Raw genomic sequence first — 24325 nt, 5'->3', positions numbered from 1 at the left:
CCGATCCCTTCTGCATCATTCCGTGAGATTTCACATGCTTCTATCATCCCGCTCTCCTTCCTCCCACATAAGCCACATACCTCATGTGTTTGTACTGATTTCAGATGAGTGACATTGCAAAACACAATGATGATCCACACCCTGAGTCAACCCCCACTTGGTTGCTTTTCCAGGATTCCTCACACTGGTAGTACTGTGTGCCTCTTCAGGGTCCTCTTGCATCATGCAGGGCTGCAGCTGTTCTTCATCTGGACACCCTACTCAGGCCATCAGCAGGACTTCCCTAGCTCTCCAGTTGTACACTCCTGGGACTTTTGATGCAAACTGGGGCTACATTGGCTTCTGTCTCTGTTGCAACCTTTGATGACCACATCTACCTTCCAAGATGATGAGACTGTATGTCTCCCTTTTTCAGGTTTGCTCCTACCAGTACTCATCCAAGACAGATCCAGCTTTCACACCCACATTAAAGCCAACTACCACTGGCCAGCACTCCCTGGGATTCAGGGCTCGACCGTAGCAAGCAGTCACCCCAGGGCTACCTTCCTGATTTTGGTGGGCCTCTTCCCTTCAGCAGCCACGTCTTCTTTTAGATGGATATGTCATCTCTTCCCTCAAGAGGGGGATGGGTTGGGAGGGATGCTGCATCCCCTGTTGACACAGCCACCAACCATACAACTGTGTACCACACGTTGCCACAGATCCAGCCCACTGATGACATTTCCTCTGGAGCTCAGATGATAGCAAACTGCATCAACACACAAATATGCCAGGTTGTGTAGAATCAAACCTCCACCAGCAGCCATGATACTACATGGCACCAGCCCCATTGTCAGATGCAGAATCATTGTTGCAAGCAGTGCTGCCATTGTAGCACTAGCCCATTTTCACGAGTTGGGTTCCTTCCACCGGGTGAATATTTAGGTCACCACCCGTCCACGCTGCTGTCAGTTCACACTCTGGGCTGTGCTTAACAGTCACTCAATTGGAGTTCTTTTGTTAAGCACACTCTAAGCTTCGGGCTCTGTGCCAGTTGTGTCTGGCAGCCCTTCCATTGAAGACCACTGCAGTTACCATTTCGTGGGATTTTGTCCCTGACTTGCCTCTGCACATACCACCTCATGGGCCACTACCACCACGGACATCATTCACCCATGAACATCCCCACACATCAGTGATTACCAGCTATGTCAATCCAGTGCAATGTCAGTGCTTACTTGCTAGAATATTCCAGAGCTTCGTTGATTAACTGTACTCAACCAAGTAGCCCTGAATCTCATCTCAAGAACTATTATTGTATTTTGTTTATTAGACTCAAAAAAGTTCTATTGTATTAGTTATCTGGGCACATCAATTGTAGTGTGTTGTTCCCCTCAGTCACAAACACTACACCTGTTGTTGTTGTTGTTGTGCTTTTCAGTCTGAAGACTGATTTGATGAAGCTCTCCTTGCTACTCTATTCTGCGCAAGCCTCTTCATCTCTGAATAAATGCAATTTACATCCTTCTGAATTCATTTCTTGCTCTCCCGTTATGATTTTTACCCTCAACATTTCCCTACAGTACTAAATTGGCGATCCACTGATGTCTCAGAAAGTCAGGTTGTGCCACAGATTTCTTTTTCCCACAGTGCTATTCAGTAGCTCCTCATTAGTTACATAATCTACCCATATAGTCTTCAGGATTCTTCTGTAGTACCAAGTTTCAAAAGCCTCTATTCTCTTCTTGTCTAAACTGTTTATCATCCATGTTTCAGTCCCATACATGGCTACACTCCATACAAATACTTTCAGAAAAGACTTCCTACCACTTAAATCTATATTTGATGTTAACGAATTTCTCTTCTTAAGAAAAGCTTTTCTTGTCATTGCCAGCCTGTATTTTATATCCTCTCTACTTTGGCCATCATCAGTAATTTTGCTGCCCATATAGCAAAACTCATCAACCATTTAAGTATCTTGTTTCTTAATCTAATTCCCTCAGCATCATCTGATTCAATCTGACTACATTCCATTAGACTTGTGTTGCTTTTGTTGCTGTTCACCTTATAATCTCCTTTCTAGACACTCTCCATTCCATTCAATTGCTCTTCTAAGTCCTTTGCTCTCTCAGATAGAATTACAATGTCACTGGATAACTTCAAAGTTTTTATTTCTTCTCTGTGACCTTTAATTCCTTCTTCAAATTTTCTTTGGATTCCTGTACTACTTGCTCAATGCAGAGATTGAATAACACTGATTATAGGCTACAACCTTGTATCACTCCCTTCTGAACCATTTCTTCCCTTTCAGTGCCTTAGACTCTTATAACTGCCATCTTGTTTCTGTAAAAGTTGTATATAACATTTTTCTCCCTTTGTTTTACTCCTGTTACCTTCAGAATTTCAAAGAGAGTATTCCTGTGAACACTAGCAAAAGCTTTCTCTAAGTCTACAAATGCTATGAATGTAGGTTTGCCTTTACCTATCTTCTAAGATAAGTCGTAGGGTCAGTATTATCTCACATGTTAATACTTTTCTCCAGAATACCAACTGATCTTCCGTGAAATTGGCTTTACCAGTTTTTCCATTCTTCTGTAAAAATTTATGTTAGAATTTTTCAACTGTGGCTTAATAAACTGGCATTTCAGTAATATTCACACATGTCAGCAACTGCATTGGAATTATTACATTCTTCTTGAAGTCTGAGGGTATTTCACCTATCTTATACATCTTACACACCAGATGGAAGGGTTTGGTCATGGTTGGCTGTCCCAAGGCTATCAGCAAATCTGAAAGAATGTTGTCAACTAATGGGGCCTCGTTTTCACTTGGATCTTTCAGTGCTCTGTCAAATTCTTCTCACAGTATCATATCTCCCATCGCATCTTCTCTACAGCCTCTTCCATTTCTGAAATATTGCCTTCAAGTTCATCTTCACTGTATAGACTCATTACACACTCCTTACACCTCCCAGCTTTCCCTTTTTTTGCTTAGAGCTGGTTTTCCATCTGAGCTCTTGATATTCACACACCTGCTTTTCTTTTCTCCAGAGATCTCTTTAATTTTGCTGCATGCAGTATGTATCTTTCCCATAACGAAATATGCTTCTAAATCATTACATTTGTCCTGTACCCATTCCCACTTGTCCATTATGCACTTGCTGTCAGTCTAATTTTTTTATATGTTTGAATTCCCTTCTGCATGCTTCAGTTGCTGCACTTTTATATTTGCTCCTTCACCAATTAAATTTGACATTGTCTGTGTTATCCAAGGATTTCTGCTAGGTCTTGTTGTTTTACCTATTTGATCCTCTGCTGGCTTCAGTATTTTATCTCTCAATGCTACACATTCATCTTCTTCTGTATTAATTTCCCTCCTTCTAGTCAACCTTTGCTTAATGCTCCTTCTGAAACTCTCAACAAGTCCTGTTTTTTTCAACTTATACAGGTTCCAAGTCCATAATTTCCTACCTTTTTGCTATGTCTTCAGTTTTAATCTACAGTTCATAACCAAGGAATTGTAGTCAGAGTCCACATCTGCCCCTGGAAATGTCTTACAATTTAAAGTCTGCTTCAGAAATCTCTGTGTTACCATTATATCATAAGTGTCTTCAGGGCTCTTTGATGTATACAACCTTCTTTCATGATCCTTAAACTGTGTTAGTGATGATTAAATTATGTACCGGGTGATCAAAAAGTCAGTATAAATTTGAAAACTGAATAAATCATGGATTAATGTAGATAGAGAGGTACAAATTGATACACATGCATGGAATGACATGGGGTTTTACTAGAACAAAAAAAAAAGTTCACAAAATGTCTGACAGACAGCAATGGGCAGCAAAATGTCAGTCCCAGCGCATGACAATCCTACATAAAACGAACTATAATGAGAGAGAGAATCAGATGTGCCAGCAGTCACAGCATGTTGACGTTACCTGAAAAGGCGCTTATAGTGTAGCTGTATTATCAGAATGGGGAATGTGCTAGTTCAGCGTTATGATCCTATCACCATAGGAAGGGGATTCGAACGGGTAGAGGCCCATTGACAAATGCAGCTGTGGTGAGAATGATTTCGAAGTTTGAAGCCATGGGTTGTTTAGACGATAGACCCTGTAGTGGCTGACTGAGCACAAGGCGTAATGCTGTTGAGACAGTTCAGGAAGAAATGGAGACTGTAGCGGGTTCGTCTATGCACAGGGAAGTCAGCACTTGTGCAGTTGCACGTCGCACCGGCATTCCATACGCTACTGTTTGGTTGGCACTGAGGCGTACCCTCCGATGCTATCCGTACAAAATCCATCAGCATCATGAACTGTTACCTGGCAATTTAGTGAAGCAGAGGGCATTCGCGGTGTGGGCGTTTCAAAAGATGGCAGAAGATGACGACTGGTTGAGTAACGTGTTGTGGACCGACGAAGCGCATTTCACGCACTGAGGGTCTGTCAATGCCCACAACTGCAGAAGTTGGGCTACCGAAAATCTTAGAACTGTCATGGAAACTCCATTGCACGACGAGAAAGTCATGGTATGGGTTGGATTTACCACATCTACCGTTATCGGGCCTTTTTTCTTTGAGGAAATGCGTGATTCTAGTTTTGTAACTGCTACCGTGCCGGGTGAGAGGTACACCGATATGTTACAGAATCGCATCGTCCCCAGCCTGGCTGATAAACACCTGCTGGAACGTACGATGTTTATGCAGGATGGTGCTCCACCCCATATTGCTAGATGCGGGAAAGATCTCTTGCATGCGTCATTTGGTGATGATCGTGTGCTCAGCTGCCACTTTCGTCATGCTTGGCCTCCCAGGTCCCCAGACCTCAGTCCGTGTGATTATTGGCTTTGGGGTTACCTGAAGTCTCAAGTGTATCATGATCGACCGACATCTCTAGGGATACTGAAAGACAACATCCGATGCCAATGCCTCACCATAACTCTGGACATGCTTTACAGTGCTGTTCACAACATTATTCCTCGACTACAGCTATTGTTGAGGAATAATGGTGGACATATTGAACATTTCCTGTAAAGAACATCATCTTTACTTTGTCTTACTTTGTTATGCTAATTATTGCTATTCTGATCAGATGAAGCACCATCTGTCGGACATTTTTTGAACTTCTGTATTTTTTTGGTTCTAATAAAACCCCATGTCGTTCCAAGCATGTGTGTCAATTTGTACCTCTCTATCTACATTATTCCATGATTTATTCAGTTTTCAAATTTATACTGACCTTTTGATCACCCGGTATGTGCAAAATTCTATCAACCAGCTCCCTCTTTCATTCCTTTCCCACCAGTCCATATTCACCTCTACTTTTTCTTCTATTTTGCATGCTAAAAACATTTGCTTGGTTTGATGAGTTGCCCCAGAATATGATCCCATATGACATAATAGAATGAAAGTAAGTAAAGCATGCAAGTTTTTTATATTTATATCTCCTCTATCTGACATCATTCTCAGTGCAAATACAGATTTGTTTAGGTGCTTCAGCAATTCTGTGGTATGCCCTTCCCAACTGAATTTATTATCAAGCAGAAATTTAACATCATAAACCTCTTTTATCTGCATGTCTTCATGTGTTATACATATGCTGGAAGGAAATCTCTTACAGCTTCTGAACTGCATATGGTGAGTCTTTTCAAAGTTTAATGGCAGTGAATTATCTTTAAAACATCTATTAATATCTTCAAAAATTTGATTAGCAGCTATTTCTAAATCTGCGCTTGACTTGCTACTTTTGCAATGTTTGTATCATTTGCAAACAAAACAAGCTTAGCATGTGTCAATTTGACAGACAAGGTGTCATTAATGTATACAAGAAAAAGAAATGGACCCAAATGGAAACTTGAGGAACACCACATGTAATTCATTCTCAGTCAGATGAAGACTGACTGCTCAGGTATTTTGAAATGACACTCTTTATTTCCTATTGATTACATAAGACTCGAACAATTTTGAAACATTGCCTGTGACACCACAACATTCTAAGTTACTTAAGAGAATGTTGCGACTCAGACAGTCAAAGGCTTTTGACAGGTCACAGAAAGTGCCAGTAGCCTTCAATTTATTATCTAATGAATTAAGTACATTCTCACTGTAAGTATAAATAGCTTTCTCTGTTTTAGAACCCTTAAGAAACCCAAACTGTGACATGGGCAATATATTATTTGCAGTCACATGCCTAAGGAGATGCTTGAACACAACCTTTTCAAATATTTTTGAAAAAGCCAGCAAAAGTGAAACTGGTCAATAGTTTGATGGTATCTCTTTATCCTCCTTCTTGTAAAGAGGCTTAACTTCAGCATATTTGATTACACAAATAACTGAAGACAGAACTCAACTGACATGAGCACTCTGAGTAACTTCGTTGACTTATTATCATAACCCCACAAGCTACTTCCTTGGGAGACGTGAGTGTAATTTCTATTTTGCTGAAATTTTTTTTTAAGACTGGTTGCAGATATTCCATTGCACTGTTCACCGAACCTGATAACTCCAATCTGTCACTAACAGAAACAAAGTACTTGTTTAAGAGGTTTGTAATGCTACATGCACTTTTTAGCAACGTCTCATTAATTTTTAGAGCTATCTGTTCCTCTTCCTTTTTGGCCCCACCTGTCTCTGTCTTCACTATATCCCATTCAGTTTTTATTTTGTTGCCTGATGTAATTATCTTTTTCTCATTATAAAGCTGCTTTTATTTCTGGATTACTTTCTTCAATATTTTGCAGTATTCTTTGTAATGCATTACACTGCTAACAACAGAGCTGCTCTGAGGTAGTAACAGTCTCCTTTGTCCCACATGATATCTGTATTCCTTGTGTAATCCACAGTTTAATTTTTGACTTCTGTTTGATTTGAGTTACCTTTAGGGGAAAACAGTTTTCAAAAGTGGAAGTAACTTTATTAATGACTGATTTGTATTTTCCATTTGAGTCAGAAGTATTGTAAACATCTATCCAATTCTTGTCTTTGAGCAGTCTCCTAAAATTCTCAATTTTTGACTGGTTTATAACCCTCATGAACTCAGATTTAATAGACTTTTTTATCCTCACAAGTTTCAACATTTAACACAAGATGCTGCATGTCATGATCAGCTATCCCATTTACTATTGGTTTTGTGATTTTTTTTTTCTTTTTTTTTTCTAGATTTGGGTACAAAGATGTTATCAGTAGCTGTCTCAGAGCATTTATATATCCTAGTTGCAAAGTTCACTGAAAGAACTAAATTGAATGATGGTGTTACTGATTGCAATAACTGTTCATTGGTAGAGCTTTTCAATAAATCCGCATTAAAATCACCAGCAAGCACTACTTCCTTGTTTTTTGCCATAAGATGGGACAACAGAGCTTCCAGATTTTTTATGAAGAGGTTAAAGCTTCCTGAAGGTACTCTCTATATACTTACTATTATAAACGACTTACTATGAAATACTGCTTCTGTTGCACAATCATCTGAGCACTGCTCTGAGCAAAAGTTATTAATATCATTATTCTTGAAATCAAAAGAGTTTCTGACAAATGTGGCAACTCTTCCTTTCTCCTTATTTTCTCTACTGAAGTAAGAAGCTAACTTGAATCCTGTAACATTTAACATATCTATAATGGTGGTCACATGATGTTCAGAAAGGCAGATTATATCAACTGGTTTGCTCAACTCTAAGTCTTCAACACAATTAAGCAACTCATTAAGCTTACCTCTTATTCCTCAAATATTCTGATCCAATATGGATAACTAATTTTGTGCACTTGCTGAATTACCTGTGGATGAAACTAATTTTTGTTCCAATTTCTGAATATCTGTAGTTAGAATCAAAGACTGTCTGTATGAATTGTGTACATTAAAATTTGCTTTCTGGATGCCTGTTTTTATCAATGTTAATGTCAGTTTCAGCCTGTCTCTGCATATCTTTTATTTCTGCCCTCCCTTCTCTAAAAAACTACTGTTGTGTTACTTGTAACCACTGACACTTTACCACTTGTGATAGTGCCTCCTACTTAAGTTATTTGCTGTTAGCCCAGGCAGTTTTCCCTTCCCCTTCCTGTTGAGGTGAAGGCCATGCCTAGTATAGTCCCACCTGCTGATAGAGTCAACAGGAACCACTCCGATTTGAGATCCCATAGCTGATCCAAGCAGCCATCCCACCTCTAAATTAACTGTCCTAACAGAAGACTTTAAATGAGGCTGGTCATGTGACTCAGAACAGATACAAGCCCAGCACCAGTATGTACTGTTTCTGAAGCTATCTTTACAAGGTCACTCTCAACTGAATAATTAGGGTTCCTGTCAATGCTGATGTCTGTCTCACCCACAATTACCACAGTATCTTCCTTTGTTAAGTCTTTGCAAGGTGAACCTACATCCTCTATCACCTTACCCAGACTTGCACCAGGTTTAAAAAAATTTGTGACCCTGTGACCTGAGGCTAGTTCATCCTGCAAGAGTTGGCCAACACCTCTAACATGTGAACCACCTAACAACAAATTTTTTTCTTCTTCACAACTTTTTCTGACTTTTTACTTCTCAAACACTTTTTGAAAGCTGGTGTGCCCTTTCTACTGCTACATCTACTTGTGGCACATCAGTTTCCAATTGTGACAACAGATCAAACCTGTTTTCAACATTGACAACAACACTGTCTGTGAAAACCCTATTCCTATTTCTTCTATAACCTGCTGTCACTCCCCACCTCTCTTTTCCCTACTCCCCCTGTAACCGTTCCTGATCTTGTTTTGCTTTATCTAGTTTCATCTGAAGGGCAGCAGTCTTCTCCTCCTGTTCTACTATCTTCCTATCTCTACAGGAAATTCGACACAACCAATGAGCCTTGTTTAATTCCCAAATTCCTACACCACTACAGTCACTCATATGAAAGAAACTGCAAGAACCCTCAGACCAAATCCTGCAACTAACAATCCTACAGCAAGTCTTATACCTCTCACGAATGAGAAGCAAATTTTAGCTTTAATCTAAGTTGAACAAGAATAATTTCTTAGACTACTCAATTAATATATTAAATTTCTTAGAAAGTTTAAGCCCAAGGTTCAGATACTAATTCAAAACTTCCAGAGAAACAGAAATGATTATACCTGTATTGTTTATGTGATGAAATAAAAAGTAAACAAAGAACTGAGCCTACACTATATAAACTTTTCACTTATTTTGGAACTTTTCACTTCGAATACTTACTAGAGAATCAAATGGAATCATGTAACTTACAGTATGCAATAATGTAAACAAATCCTAGTCCAAAATTCACACTTATGAAATGTTTTCTTTTTCCAGAAAACACGCAAAAAAAGTGAAACGTTCAATTGATAGCTACAATAGGTATTAATTTACTTATTTATGATATAATAGTGCCTTAATTAATTGTTATTACACCATTACACACTTGTCTTTATGAGAGCCCTGAATGTACACAACACATCAACCAAAGATGCTACACACATGGACAGATAGGGGATCCCACTTCAACTCACTACTCAGACAATGCACAATAACAAAACAAGGTTATGACATAGCAGTCACAAAACCTTTGTTGAATGATGTGTTTGATTTGTTGTGCCTTGTCTTTGTAATCATCAACCATGATCACTTTATCAAAGAAGAAATCTGAATTCAAATTAGATAAAAAATAAGCATTTCTTAGTTTTGTATGTCAGTTTTAATATTAGCAACTAACCAGCCAAAAGTATAGATTACAGGTGACATTTTGTTTGATGATGGCACTACATGAGTTAAGAGAGTAATGCTCACTATGTTATAGAGTTCTGTAAATTAATATTCAGCTCAGTACTACAGGGTGATTATAATTAAAGTTAAACTTCCAAAATGCTGTAGAAATAACACCCTGTATGTTGCAAACTTGCTGCAGTCAGAAAGGTAGACAATATACACAGCATAATGGATAACAGCAATCAAGTGATTTATGAAAATGCTAAAGCATCCATTCCAAAGTCATAAGGTAACCCTTAGTGGAGTGTTGAGATCCATTTAACAGTCAGGGGTTGGTTGATAACTGTATAAAAATTCTTACAATGTCCATCACATGACAACTTCTCAGACCTAAGTATGACAAAAGCAAAAGGCATTTATTAAGGTAATGGCAAGAATTCTTAGCATCATTAGCTATTCACACCAATAATGAAAATATGGTAGTCAGTGAAGAGGATTCATATTGAAGACAGGGTATCTTCTGAAATAGACATAATTGGTGATGATGTTCTGGTAATAATGACACAAACTAATGACCATGTAATATACAATCACAAGCACAGACTAATATCCAATGTTCAGTCATGACTGCACGCTATCCTTTTCACTATTTGGGAATTAGAAGGAACTTCGTGGGTCACAAAACAGCACCATGGTCAGATGAAATACAACATGGAAGGTTGAGGTATATACATTCTACAGTCAATGCATGGAGTGAGTGAAGCCATACAAGGACTGTACAATTACAAATTGTTGTCATATTGCTCCTTCACCAGATGCTTCAGCCAAACATTTGAGCAATCAGTCAACTGTTACTTAGCAGGACCAGTTAATTAATTACTTCACATTCCTTGTTCTGTAACTCATATTATTAAGGAAAGCCTTCAGGATTTGGAATGAGTCAAGCTATAGCCCTACATTAACAGGTACAAGAAGTCGTCACAGTCTACATTTTTATGGAATATTAACAAGCAATTTAAACTAGAACTACTCTACCCGCATTGTTAAATACCAGAATTACTTCCAGATTATTAAGCTTTACATGTGTTATAAATCAGGAAATGTATTTTAGTAGAAAATGAACTACTGAAAAAAAAAAAACCCTTCCTCTTATAGCACTCAGCTTAGGTGCTGTTTTCAGCTACTAATTGATACAAGACTGACGAAAAATCAAGACACTTTCATAAGACTTTTTGACACAGAAAAAGTGTTCAGCAATTTAAAATGGTGCAAGATATTCAAAATACTGAAAGAAATATAGGTAAGATATAGGGAAATATGTACAAGAACCAAGGGGAATAGTAACACTGGAAAACCAAGGATGAAGTGCTCAGGTTAAAAAGGGTGTATGACAGGGATGTAGCCTTTCCCCCCTGCAATTCAATCTATACATCAAATAAGCAATGACAGAAATACAAGAAAGGTTGAAGTGTGGGATTAAAATACAGGGTGAAAGGATATCAGTTACAAGATTCACTGAAGACATTGCTATTCTCAATTAAAGTGAAGATGAATTACAGCATCTTTTGAATGGAATGAACAGTGTAATGAGAACAGAATATGAACTGAGAGTAAATTGAAGAGAGATGAAAGTGATGAGAAGTAGCAGAATTGAGAGAGGCTAGATGCTTAACAGCAGAATTAGGGATCATAAAGTAGACAAAATTAGGGAATTCTGCTATTTAGGCAGAAAAAAATCTATGGAGGAGCAAGGAGGACATAGAAAGCAGATTTAACACTGGTAGAAAGTGTATTCCTGGCCCAGAGGAGCTACTAGTATCAAACATAGGATTTAATTTGTGGAAAAAATTTCTCATAATGGATGTTTAGAGCACAGCATTATATGGTAATGAAACATGAACTGTGGGAAAACTGGAAAAGAAGAGAATCATAGCATTTGAGAAGTGATGCTACAGAAGAACATTTAAAGTTATGTAGACTGATAAGGTAAGGAATGAGGAGGTTCTCAACAGAATTGGCGAAGAAAAGGCTATATGGAAAAGAATGATAAGAAGAAGGGACAGGATGAAAGGACATCTGTTAAGACATTAGGGAATAACTTGAATGGTATTTGAGGCATCTGCAGAGGGTAAAAACTGTAGAGGAAGACAGAGATTGGAATACATCCAGCAAATAATTGAGGACATAGGTTGCAATTGCTACTCTGAGATGAAAAGGTTGACACAGGAGAGGGATTCATGGCAGGCTGCATTAAACCAGCCAGAAGATTGATGATTCTTCACTAATCTCAGAGAATGTTATCTGTTGTCTATATAGTGGAACAGCTAAAATCTATTTAGTATGAATATTAATGTTACCCAAAATTTTTATTTCCAGGTCCAAATATTCTGTTAAATTATAGAATGGGTAGCTAATAATACATACTTTTACTTTAGTTTTCTATATTTCAGATTTTGTTGTTCCTACCTGACATCTACCACTAATCTGTTCAAGACCCTTGCACCAGAATACAAAACTCCTGCCTTATCCCTAGGCAGGTAAACATACACAATATCGAGATTATTTTGATTGATTTTTTTATTATTTATTTTTATTACCTTTTGAATTTCACAAGTCTTCCCACATTCATGCTTATTATTAATTGCTAATACTATTAGGAAGTAGATGTACTGGAACAGCGTTTTTGGAATTCCAGGGTCCTGTAAGAGCTTTCTACAAGATACTTGAATTTGTACCTTGCACAATATTGTTACTGCATGCTTCTCTAAAATATGTACTGTTGTGACCTTAGCTGTATTTCCACAGAGGATTATGCAATAGAAAAGTAAAGTATAAAGATGTAGTTGTTTGGTGAAACTTTTTTTTTTAAACCAGAGATGTAGACTTTTGATTAATGTATTTTTGTTATTTGTTTGTTATGTATTCTACTACATGTATAATGTCTTTTTCACTTTTCTTCTGGTTTTATGTTATTATTTTCCCTCCAATTCCATTGTAAGTTAACTGTACTTTCCCGTGTTACATGTGTTCTATGTAATTTACATCCATATATATGTGGTACTGCATAATCCATTTTTAATTCATATATTCTTTAAATTGTTTAGATCCTCATGTTCATAAAATGATTGACAGAATATGTAGAGAAATAAAATGTAAAAGTGAAAGTATGTAAAATACACTACTGATCCCATTTATTGGAATACAAGGAGAGGGAGCGGAAGAATGGATCATTTTGGTTGACATACCCATTTGCTGTTTGTTATGCATCAGAGTACCTAGGAATTACACACATGAACTTTCATTTAGTAAGTAGCCATTGAGCTCTACTTCTGGTATCTGTAAGCCTCTTATATTTGTCTGAATTTTCTCAATGTGAGTATATATGAGATTAAAAGTATGCTGTTTTCTGTGAATCAGTTGTAAGATTGTTCGCTGATCCGGTAAGTTAATAAATGACATCCTGTGCAACTAAACAAATTTCAGCATGACTGTACTGAAGGTACCTTCATTATCTGCTGTTAATCCCCCTAAAGATTCCTCAGATTTCATGGGATTTACTAGCATGATTAATCAAGTCCAGTAATTCATGTCATGGTATTTTATTTCCTTGTTTAATTATTCTATTGCACTTATCTTCACTTTCAGAAAAGTCATGAAGATTGTCTGCAATTTATCTGTAAGTAAACTTTTCCAGTAGCATCCCTCAGCACTGATCACACTCTAAGAGTCATTGCTCCTCCCTTTCCTGAGATGGCCTGACGGTTTTGGTAGCCTGCTGTATCATGCTTGTTATGTGATCCACCTAGTTTCAGGTGCTACATCTGCTGTACTTTTAGTTTGGTGGCTAGCTTTAGGGCTGCTCCATCAATTAGACAAAGTTTGAGGGGAAGGTGGTCACTCCAACAGAGGTCATCATTAGCTTCTCACTTATTAGTATTCATATTTTCCTTGTGAGCTTCATATTCCTTGTAACAGGTGTCTCATATGGTTCAAAACTGGCTTTTGTAAAAATTGACAAATTAATCTTTCTTGGTTTAAATGCTGTAATTCGTTTATGGATTCTACAGAGATCCAAACTCCACCGTAAAGTGGAAGCCACCTTATTAGCACCTACAGTTTTCCTTCCCCTTTGTTTTCTATTGAGATGAGATGCCAACAATACACTAGTCACCAAAAGTTAAGCATAATCAAGAAATGAGATAATATTTGCATAATAGGATACATTAAGGGTTACAGGACAAGGTGAAGATTAATAGTGTCCAAAAACTTCTACTTTTTAGTCTTTAAAACAGGTAAAAAGTAAAGTTTTGACATTGAAGTTACACAGTTAAAAATAATGAATTAATGACAGTACAACAAATACTGGAAGAAATGGTTTCCCTAAACTGCCACACATGCTCACCAGTAACATGGCATGCTGCATGAAGTGATCCAATATCTCAATCTTATTTGACTCTATTCCCAAGAAAAACCTGTGCTAATATCTGGCAGAGTCCTCTTTGGTGGCAGAGATGCTATAATACTGTATGAGATGAGTCAATATCTTACTGTATCCTGTTAACATTCATGAAAAGAAAAAAAAACTGTGCTGATGGCTGGAAGAGTCCTACATAGTAACAAAGATGCTGCAACTCATCTTCCCAATTAATCCTAAAAATATTCCATGGGACTAAGACCTGCAGACACAGCTGACCAGTCCGTGTGTTGGGATACATTCATCTGCAAGAAATTCACTCACTGGAGTAATATGATGATTCATGGACCACCTGCAGCTGTGAGAAATATCACATGTGGTTGCATTATGCTGTCTTTGTGCCTCCATCAGTTAACAGTAAGCCTCTGACATAAAGTTAAGATATTAATTTCTGTACACGATTCTTCATGATACCTTGCTGCACAAACACCCCAACAACATTAAACTGGCCTCTTTGTAAGACATTTCTGATGCTGTATCAGCTACTGCTTTCCATTGAGATATTATCTGTCATGATACTGATTCTGAAAACTGAAGCAGGACTTTTCTATGAAGAGAAAATTCCTCCTGTAATTCAAGGCCCAATCTTGGTATTTCTGACTCAACAAAAAATGAGCCCATCTGTACAGTGTCACAAGGGAGACATGCACTATTAGATGTCTGGCATACAAACCAATTGCTAATTCCCTCCAACGCACAATTTCATGGAACATCACAAATCCTGATGTTCCTGTAAGCTCTGTAGAAAATTGTCTTGATATGACTGGATTTTGTTTTGCAGTTAAAGCCAGACACTGGCACTCCTGTAGAATGGTAACATTACATATGTAATGGACACCTATTTCTATCTTTGAATCATATAGTTACTCAAAGTTGGGATTACTCCTTACTATACCCAGAGTGATTACAGTACACTACTGACTCACTAAGGATATCCGTCCCACCAACCCTTACCCCTACTACAATGAGATTTGGAATTTAATTCAGTATAGACTTCAATAATCAGTGATTTTTGGCCATATTCTTGTTATGAAATTTTTTCCACCATCAGGATTAAAACTGGGTAGCTCTGCTCACTTTATGTGTAAGATAATAAATAATAAGTTAATATTTCAGCATTCATTAATCTCTGCCATTCCAGGTTTTGAGAAAAATGCAACATTTAATTCAAAGAAATCATGGAGAATACACTTCATTTGATTCAAGCTCTAATTATTAACTTTACAGATTGCTTTCATTTAACTCATAGACTGACAAAATGCATCTCAAATTGTGGAAAAGAGTAAATGCTAAAGTGAAAAAAAGTTAATTGAGCTTAAAGTATAAATAAGAATTTAGGCTACTGCAAATATAATACACTGTATACTACTGCAGGATAACAGACAGGTTTTCATTTTGCCTTGTTGCATTATTAACAAAGAAATGTAATTCATCACAGATTTAATTTAAATTATTATTTAAGAATGTGGATAAGTTTACATACATTACCAGACCACAACTCAAAATATTTGTTTTCACCAGCAAATAATTGTACATAATTAATTAATAACATAGTGATAATGTCAATAGTTATTTAAAGTTATAAATGTATAATGCAATACATGTACACCCAAAATATGTCTTCTATACAAAAAACTGATGTAAAGCTAAATTACCCTTGTTAATAAGTACCAAATTCCCATATATTGCACTTTGTTGGTCAGTTATTTACATGACAAAATATAAATCTAAGACTGCCACTGAAATTAATCTTTTTGGCCAAGAAATAACGTATTGATTTTCACACAATGATTGCCATTAAGTAATGACCAATAGTTCAATGAAAATTTTATTTTATAACAACATGCACTATAGCTCAGTAGTATACATTACCTGACTTGCTTGGCCAAATCTCCAGCAGATATCGTAGAACATTAATTGGTTGATTGAAGTCAAGTTCTCGCCCTTCTTCTGATTGTAGCATCAAAACAGGACCAAAGCAAATTGCTAAGTTCTGAGGAGACATTTTATTACGCTCTGACTGTGACACCACTAATGCCAGGTGATCCATCAAGAAAATCAGAGTGCACTGCAATCAACATAACAGTAATACATTATTATTATGCTAGTTATAATAATATTATCAGTTATATTACCACTACTACTGCTGTTACTGCTACTACTACTACTACTACTACTACTACCACCACCACCACCACTGATATTTATAATAGTAATAACCACATTAATAATAACTGGCATAATAAAAATTCATAGTGGTTGTGACGAAGCAAGCTGGGATAATTTTACTTCCCCTCTTGTTTTGCCATCTGCCTCCTTAAATTCGTTTTTTTCACTTTTAGCTAATTACCATTAACATATGTGAATATAATCTGCATTTTCATAAAAGAGAAAGGTTGGCCCTCAGTTTGAAAGAATATAACAACAGATCTAATTTTGTGCTTAGTTTCATGTATGTAATTGATTTTATAACTTATTTTCACTACTCCTAGTTAGTATGTTTAATTATAGGGCAAAATCAGTAATTGTTTGGTAAATTAAATTCTATTGTTGATGTATAAACAGATATAAATTCTGTACTAATTATTAGTATCTGGAAGACAAAATTCTAGTAATTTCAAAGTATCTATTTGGCTCTATTCGAAAACATGTTAGCACAGACAGCCCTTGATTAATTCCAAAGTAATTAACAGTTTTGTCCAAAGTATTGTTTGCGTACTTATATTTGTTAATTTCATGATTTAAACAAATAATTTGGCCTAATTCTTGCAGCAGAAGAAACTGTTAAAAAGTACCAATGTTTTGATGTATTCAGTTAATTTAATGAGTTAAGTTTTAATTGTAATTTATGAAAATTTAACTTCAAATAATGTGTAGTTTCGGCCCCTATTATTGTGAGGATATATAGCGGCCTGAATTTTGGTCACGAGACAGTCAGTCCACGGCAAAGTTTCAGATGAGAAACCTGTGTTGGTTAAAACAACAACAATGCTTCAACTTAACTGTGAAATAAGTGTTACACAATTAGGCCATGTGATAAGATAATGACAGTGTCTGCTCCATTTGTACCTTTTTATTCTTCAAGAAATGTGAACTATGTGGTTGGGCTTTTACTACTCGTAGATATTCAACATTAAACTATTGTAGCAGTATGTGGATATTTGCCTGCTAACTATTAACGAGGCTTATGGGAAGTTAGAACAATAGTGCACTGGCCATATTAAAAGTGTGTATTGGGGGTTGTGTAAAGTGAAAGTAAACTGATGTAAAATGCAACTGTGCCTCTGTTGGCTACATCATTTACAGTAGACAGTAGTTGCACTTTCACCCTCTAATTTTTCAGCCAGTACGTCGACACTGAGGGCAATCAACGAAGAGATAAACAAAGCAGGCAAGCACCATCACAATGTAACACATAATTACAAAAAATACAATGAAATACAGTTAGAACCATCACAACAAAATACTAACATTTCCACATGAAATCATGGCTGCACACATCTCCTGTACCTATGTTGAACTCAGTATTAAAAACTCAGGCTAATTAAAGATATAAAAAAACTTACAAGAAACAAAAATCTGGGCATTTTGCTATGTATTTGCGCAGAATGGTTAAGTAGGTATTTCATGCTGGAGATATGTGTATGGTAACATAATGATTCACGTCAGTGATTTAAAATAACTCTTGGTATAAGGAACAAAGAAATTTAAAAAAATAATCAGATAGCTGAAAAGAAAGTGGATTTTATGCAAGCAACTCGAAACACAATTAACATACCACTTTTAAGAAAGAATCTCCTAAATGAAACTACAAAATGATAAAGGTATGAAAAGACATACACTCCTGGAAATTGAAATAAGAACACCGTGAATTCATTGTCCCAGGAAGGGGAAACTTTATTGACACATTCCTGGGGTCAGATACATCACATGATCACACTGACAGAACCACAGGCACATAGACACAGGCAACAGAGCGTGCACAATGTCGGCACTAGTACAGTGTATATCCACCTTTCGCAGCAATGCAGGCTGCTATTCTCCCATGGAGACGATCGTAGAGATGCTGGATGTAGTCCTGTGGAACGGCTTGCCATGCCATTTCCACCTGGCGCCTCAGTTGGACCAGCGTTCGTGCTGGACGTGCAGACCGCGTGAGACGACGCTTCATCCAGTCCCAAACATGCTCAATGGGGGACAGATCCGGAGATCTTGCTGGCCAGGGTAGTTGACTTACACCTTCTAGAGCACGTTGGGTGGCACGGGATACATGCGGACGTGCATTGTCCTGTTGGAACAGCAAGTTCCCTTGCCGGTCTAGGAATGGTAGAACGATGGGTTCAATGACGGTTTGGATGTACCGTGCACTATTCAGTGTCCACTCGACGATCACCAGTGGTGTACGGCCAGTGTAGGAGATCGCTCCCCACACCATGATGCCGGGTGTTGGCCCTGTGTGCCTCGGTCGTATGCAGTCCTGATTGTGGCGCTCACCTGCACGGCGCCAAACACGCATACGACCATCATTGGCACCAAGGCAGAAGCGACTCTCATCGCTGAAGACGACACGTCTCCATTCGTCCCTCCATTCACGCCTGTCGCGACACCACTGGAGGCGGGCTGCACGATGTTGGGGCGTGAGCGGAAGACGGCCTAACGGTGTGCGGGACCGTAGCCCAGCTTCATGGAGACGGTTGCGAATGGTCCTCGCCGATACCCCAGGAGCAACAGTGTCCCTAATTTGCTGGGAAGTGGCGGTGCGGTCCCCTACGGCACTGCGTAGGATCCTACGGTCTTGGCGTGCATCCGTGCGTCGCTGCGGTCCGGTCCCAGGTCGACGGGCACGTGCACCTTCTGCCGACCACTGGCGACAACATCGATGTACTGTGGAGACCTCACGCCCCACGTGTTGAGCAATTCGGCGGTACGTCCACCCGGCCTCCCTCATGTGCACTATACGCCCTCGCTCAAAGTCCGTCAACTGCACATACGGTTCACGTCCACGCTGTCGCGGCATGCTACCAGTGTTAAAGACTGCGATGGAGCTCCGTATGCCACGGCAAACTGGCTGACACTGACGGCGGTGATGCACAAATGCTGCGCAGCTAGCGCCATTCGACGGCCAACACCGCGGTTCCTGGTGTGTCCGCTGTGCCGTGTGTGTGATCATTGCTTGTACAGCCCTCTCGCAGTGTCCGGAGCAAGTATGGTGGGTCTGACACACCGGTGTCAATGTGTTCTTTTTTCCATTTCCAGGAGTGTAGTTATCAGGTCTCAGCAGTCTAATATTAACCAAAACTGAGAGAAATCCAGGTGAGGAAGAGGATGAGGGCAGGAGCATCTAGTACCCAACTTTTATTGCATTTGGCATTTTTTTTTTAATTCATGTAGCTCTGCTTTAGTTCAAGCATATATTTTTTTCCATGTTTATGTGGTTAACAACAAGATGAGTAAACATAACAGACATGTAATTTTGTAGGCTTCCACAAACAGCATCAATTTGAATAAAATCATTGCAGATATAAGGCCCCTACTTTATGAAACACTAAAACAATGAACATACCGACATTTTGACTGACTGTGCAGCAGTTCTGAAGAGTCACATTGATGAGAACTGGTTGCTGAGTATATAATATCATAATCAATAATATACCTCAGCATACCTCAGAAATTTGCTTTAATTTTTCCAGGAATCCCCTGGTTGAATAGGAGGAGAGAAATATGAGGAAATTCTTTAATGCAGATTGGAAAGTGTGAGAATTACTTTTAATATTAGCTTACTGAAAACGGATGCAGCAGAATGCTGTACTCCTTTCTGCACAAGAGTCAAGGAGGTTTGATCCAAGTGCAAATTGAATTTCTGCCTAGTATTAACTCAGTGAGAATAAGCTCATACAACAAAGAACTATAGAGAACTGTATATTGACAGGAGAGTGTGAGAATTCCTAGATTCTTGAATGGGAGACAACAAAAGGTTTGTGAACTTACACCACATATTGCCCAAACTGCATGTTCCTGAGCCAAAAATACCATTTGTGAATGGGCACAGTTACCCCAGAAAATAATGTTGTATGTCATAAGTGAATGGAAACAAGCAAAGTAGCCACATTTACATGTTTTACAATCACTTTTTGCAGATATTGATCTAATGGTAAACATAGCAACATTCAGTTTTTGAAACCAATCCTGAAAATGAGCTTTCCATGACAGCCCACCATATATCTGTACACCTAAGAGTTTGGATAGTTCAGATTCACTAATTATATGCCAATTGTCTGTAACCAGAATGCCAATTTTAGTTCAATTATGTGTTAGAAACTGTAAAAACTGAGTCTTGATATCTTGTTCTATGATGCATACAATATGCTTCTACACCAAACTAGTGTCATCTGCAAATGTAAATGTAATAACCCAATATGTTAGAATGTATACAATATTTGTCTGAGAACTGGCCCCTGGGGCAACCATCACTTAATCATGCCCCAATCAGATTGCATCTCACAGCCATTCCCATTTCTGAGGAGAATGACATTTTTCTGTCTGCTTTTAAAGTACAAGGAGAAGAAATTTTGAGCTACTCTTTTTACTCAATAATGGATCAACATCCGCAAAAATATTTTTGTCATCAACACAATCAAAAGCCTCAGTTAAATCAAAGATAACTTCCTAAGTTCACAACTTTTTGTTTAATCTGTCCACTGCCTCACAGTTGTTGTTGTGGACTTCAGTCCTGAGACTGGTTTGATGCAGCTCTCCATGCTACTCTATCCTGTGCAAGCTTCTTCATCTCCCAGTACCTACTGCAGCCTACATCCTTCTGAATCTGCTTAGTGTATTCATCTCTTGGTCTCCCTCTTCGATTTTTACCCTCCAAGCTGCCCTCCAATACTAAATTGGTGATCCCTTGATGTCTCAGAACATGTCGTACCAACCGATCCCTTCTTTTAGTCAAGTTGTGCAACAAGTTCCTCTTCTCCCCAGTTCTATTCAATACCTCCTTATTAGTTATGTGATCTACCCATCTAATCTTCAGCATTCTTCTGTAGCACCACATTTTGAAAGCTTCTATTCTCTTCATGTCCAAACTATTTATCATCCACGTTTCACTTCCGTACATGGCTACATTCCACACAAATACTTTCAGAAACGACTTCCTGGCATTTAAATCTATACTTGATGTTAACAAATTTTTCTTCTTCAGAAACGCTTTTCTTGCCATTGCCAGTCTACATTTTATATCCTCTCTACTTCGACCATCATCAGTCATATTGCTCCCCAAATAGCAAAACTCGTTTACTACTTTAAGTGTCTCATTTCCTAATCTAATTCCCTCAGCATCACCCGACTTAATTCAACTACATTCCATTATCCTCATTTTGCTTTTGTTGGTGTTCATCTTATACCCTCCTTTCAAGACACTGTCCATTCCGTTCAACTGCTCTTCCAAGTCCTTTGCTGTCTCTGACAGAATTACAGTGTCATTGGCGAACCTCAAAGTTTTTATTTCTTCTCCATGCATTTTAATACCTACTCCGAACTTTTCTTTTGTTTCCTTTACTGCTTGCTCAATATACAGATTGAATAACGTCGGGGATAGGCTACAACCCTGTCTCACTCCCTTCCCAACCACTGCTTCCCTTTCATACCCCTGGACTCTTATAACTGACATTTGGTTTCTGTAAAAATTGTAAATAGCCTTTAGCTCCCTGTATTTTACCCCTGCCACCTTCAGAATTTGAAAGAGTGTATTCCAATCAGCATTGTCAAAAGCTTTCTATAAGTATACAAATGATAGAAACGTAGGTTTGCATTTCCTTAATATTTCTTCTGAGATAAGTCGTAGGGTCAGTGTTGCCTCACATGTTCCAACATTTCTACGGAATCCAAACTGATCTTCCCCGAGGTCGGCTTCTACCAGTTTTTCCATTTGTCTGTAAAGAATGCGCGTTAGTATTTTGCAGCTGTGACTTATTAAACTGATAGTTCGGTAATTTTCACATCTGCCAACACCTGCTTTCTTTGGGATTGGAATTATTATATTCTTCTTGAAGTCTGAGGGTATTTTGCCTGTCTTGTACATCTTGCTCTCCAGATGGTAGAGTTTTGTCAGGACTGGCTCTCCCAAGGCTGTCAGTAGTTCTAATGGAATGTTGTCTACTCCGGGGGCCTTATTTTGACTCAGGTCCTTCAGTGCTCTGTCAAACTCTTCACCCAGTATCATATCTCCCATTTCATCTTCATCTACATCCTCTTCCATTTCCATAATATTGTCCTCAAGTACACCACCCTTGTACAGACCCTCTATATACTCCTTCCACCTTTCTGCTTTCTCTTCTTTGCTTAGAACTGGGTTTCCATCAAAGCTCTTGATATTCATGCAAGTGGTTCTCCTTTCTACAAAGGTCTCTTTAATTTTTGTGTAGGCAGTATCTATCTTACCCCTAGTGAGATAAGCCTCTACATCCTTACATTTGTCCTCTAACCATCCCTGCTTAGTCATTTTGCACTTCCTGTCGATCTCATTTTTGAGACGTTTGTATTCCTTTTTGCCTGCTTCATTTACTGCATTTTTATATTTTCTCCTTTCATCAATTAAATTCAATATTTCTTCTGTTACCCAAGGATTTCTACTAGCCCTTGTCTTTTTACCTACTTGATCCTCTGCTGCCTTCACTACTTCATCCCTCAGAGCTACCCATTCTTCTTCTACTGTATATCTTTCCACCATTCCTGTCAATTGTTCCCTTATGCTATCCCTGAAACTCTGTACAACCTCTGGTTTAATCAGTTTATACAGGTCCCATCTCCTTAAAGTCCCACCTTTTTGCAGTTTCTTCAGTTGTAATCTACAGTTCATAACCAATAGATTGTGGTCAGAGTCCACATCTGCCCCTGGAAATGTCTTACAATTTAAAACCTGTTTCCTGAATTTCTGTCTGACCATTAGATAATCTATCTGAGACCTTCGAGTATCTCCAGGCTTCTTCGATGTATACAACATTCTTTCGTGGTTCTTGAACCAAGTGTTAGCTATGATTAAGTTATGCTCTGTGCAAAATTCTACCAGGCGGCTTCCTCTTTCATTCCTTACTCCCATTCCATATTCACCTACTATGTTTCCTTTTCCTACAATCGAGTTCCAGTCACCCATGACTTTTAAATTTTCGTCTCCCTTCACTATCTGACTAATTTCTTTTATCTCATCATACATTTCATCAATTTCTTCGTCACAGAGAAAATGGAATATAGAATTTTCAGTTGTACACCCACTTCTAAACCAAACTGTATGTTTGACAGCAAATTATGTCATCTGAAATGATCTGTTACTCTTATATATTCATGTATCATGATTGAATAAATTTTGCTAACCACGATGGCATAGAAATAGGACTAAAATTGTATACATCATCCCTTTCCACTATTTTATAAAGTGATTTTACTATGGACTACTTTAATTGTTCAGGAAACTGAGCCTTCCTAAAGAAAAACTACAGCTGAGCTAAGTTCAAGGCTAACATATGCAATACAGTGTATTAGCGTCCTATTGGATAGCCCATTGTATACATGAGAGGCCTTAATCTTCAACGATTTAATTATTGATTCAATATCCCTCTTGTCAGTATTACATATGTGTACTTCAGAAAACAGTCTTGGAAGGGCATTTTCTAAGAGAGTTCTATGATTCCCTGCAGAAACTGACTTTTGTTTATTTCATCTTCTGTATTTAGAAAGTGATTGTTAAATCTATAAATACGTCTGACTTACTACTATGTATATAGCCTAGATTCTGTGCTGTGGGCCTGATGCTTCTTTTATGTCTGCCCATTAAGTTTTAATTTTACCCTGAGAATTAGCTATTCTATTGACATACTACATGCTTCTTGCCTTCTAATGAGATTTTTAAGCACCTTACAGTGTTTTGTTCTGTGCAATATCCTTATCCATTTAGTCAACCACCCAGGGTGCATGTTAGTGCTTGTACCCTGTTTTAATTATACTAATGGAAAGCAGCTTTTGAAGAGTATGAGAAATATGTTGAGAAAACCAATGTATTTATCATCTATATTATATGTTATCAGCCTACAAACATTCTGTCACTCTTATTCTTCAATGTTTCAAAAAGTCACTGTTGCCCCTTGATTAACATTTCTAAATAGTTTGTAGTTATATTTAACATGTGTGTTAGC

General features: G+C 38.0%; 1 protein-coding gene across 1 annotated transcript in view; it reads right to left on the bottom strand.

Moving 5' to 3' along the window:
* The window catches only part of LOC124722893 (rho GTPase-activating protein 100F), an 800721-nt gene that overhangs the window by 21940 nt on the left and 754456 nt on the right, over positions 1-24325 (bottom strand). Inside the window, exon 17 of the mRNA XM_047248035.1 lies at positions 16011-16206. Coding sequence (XP_047103991.1) covers positions 16011-16206 — 196 coding nt within the window. The remainder of the gene's footprint in view (positions 1-16010; positions 16207-24325) is intronic.

Source organism: Schistocerca piceifrons, chromosome X (genome assembly GCF_021461385.2).
Source record: "Schistocerca piceifrons isolate TAMUIC-IGC-003096 chromosome X, iqSchPice1.1, whole genome shotgun sequence".
NCBI classification, from domain to species: Eukaryota; Metazoa; Arthropoda; class Insecta; order Orthoptera; family Acrididae; genus Schistocerca; species Schistocerca piceifrons.
This window is presented reverse-complemented; position numbering and strand designations above follow the sequence as displayed.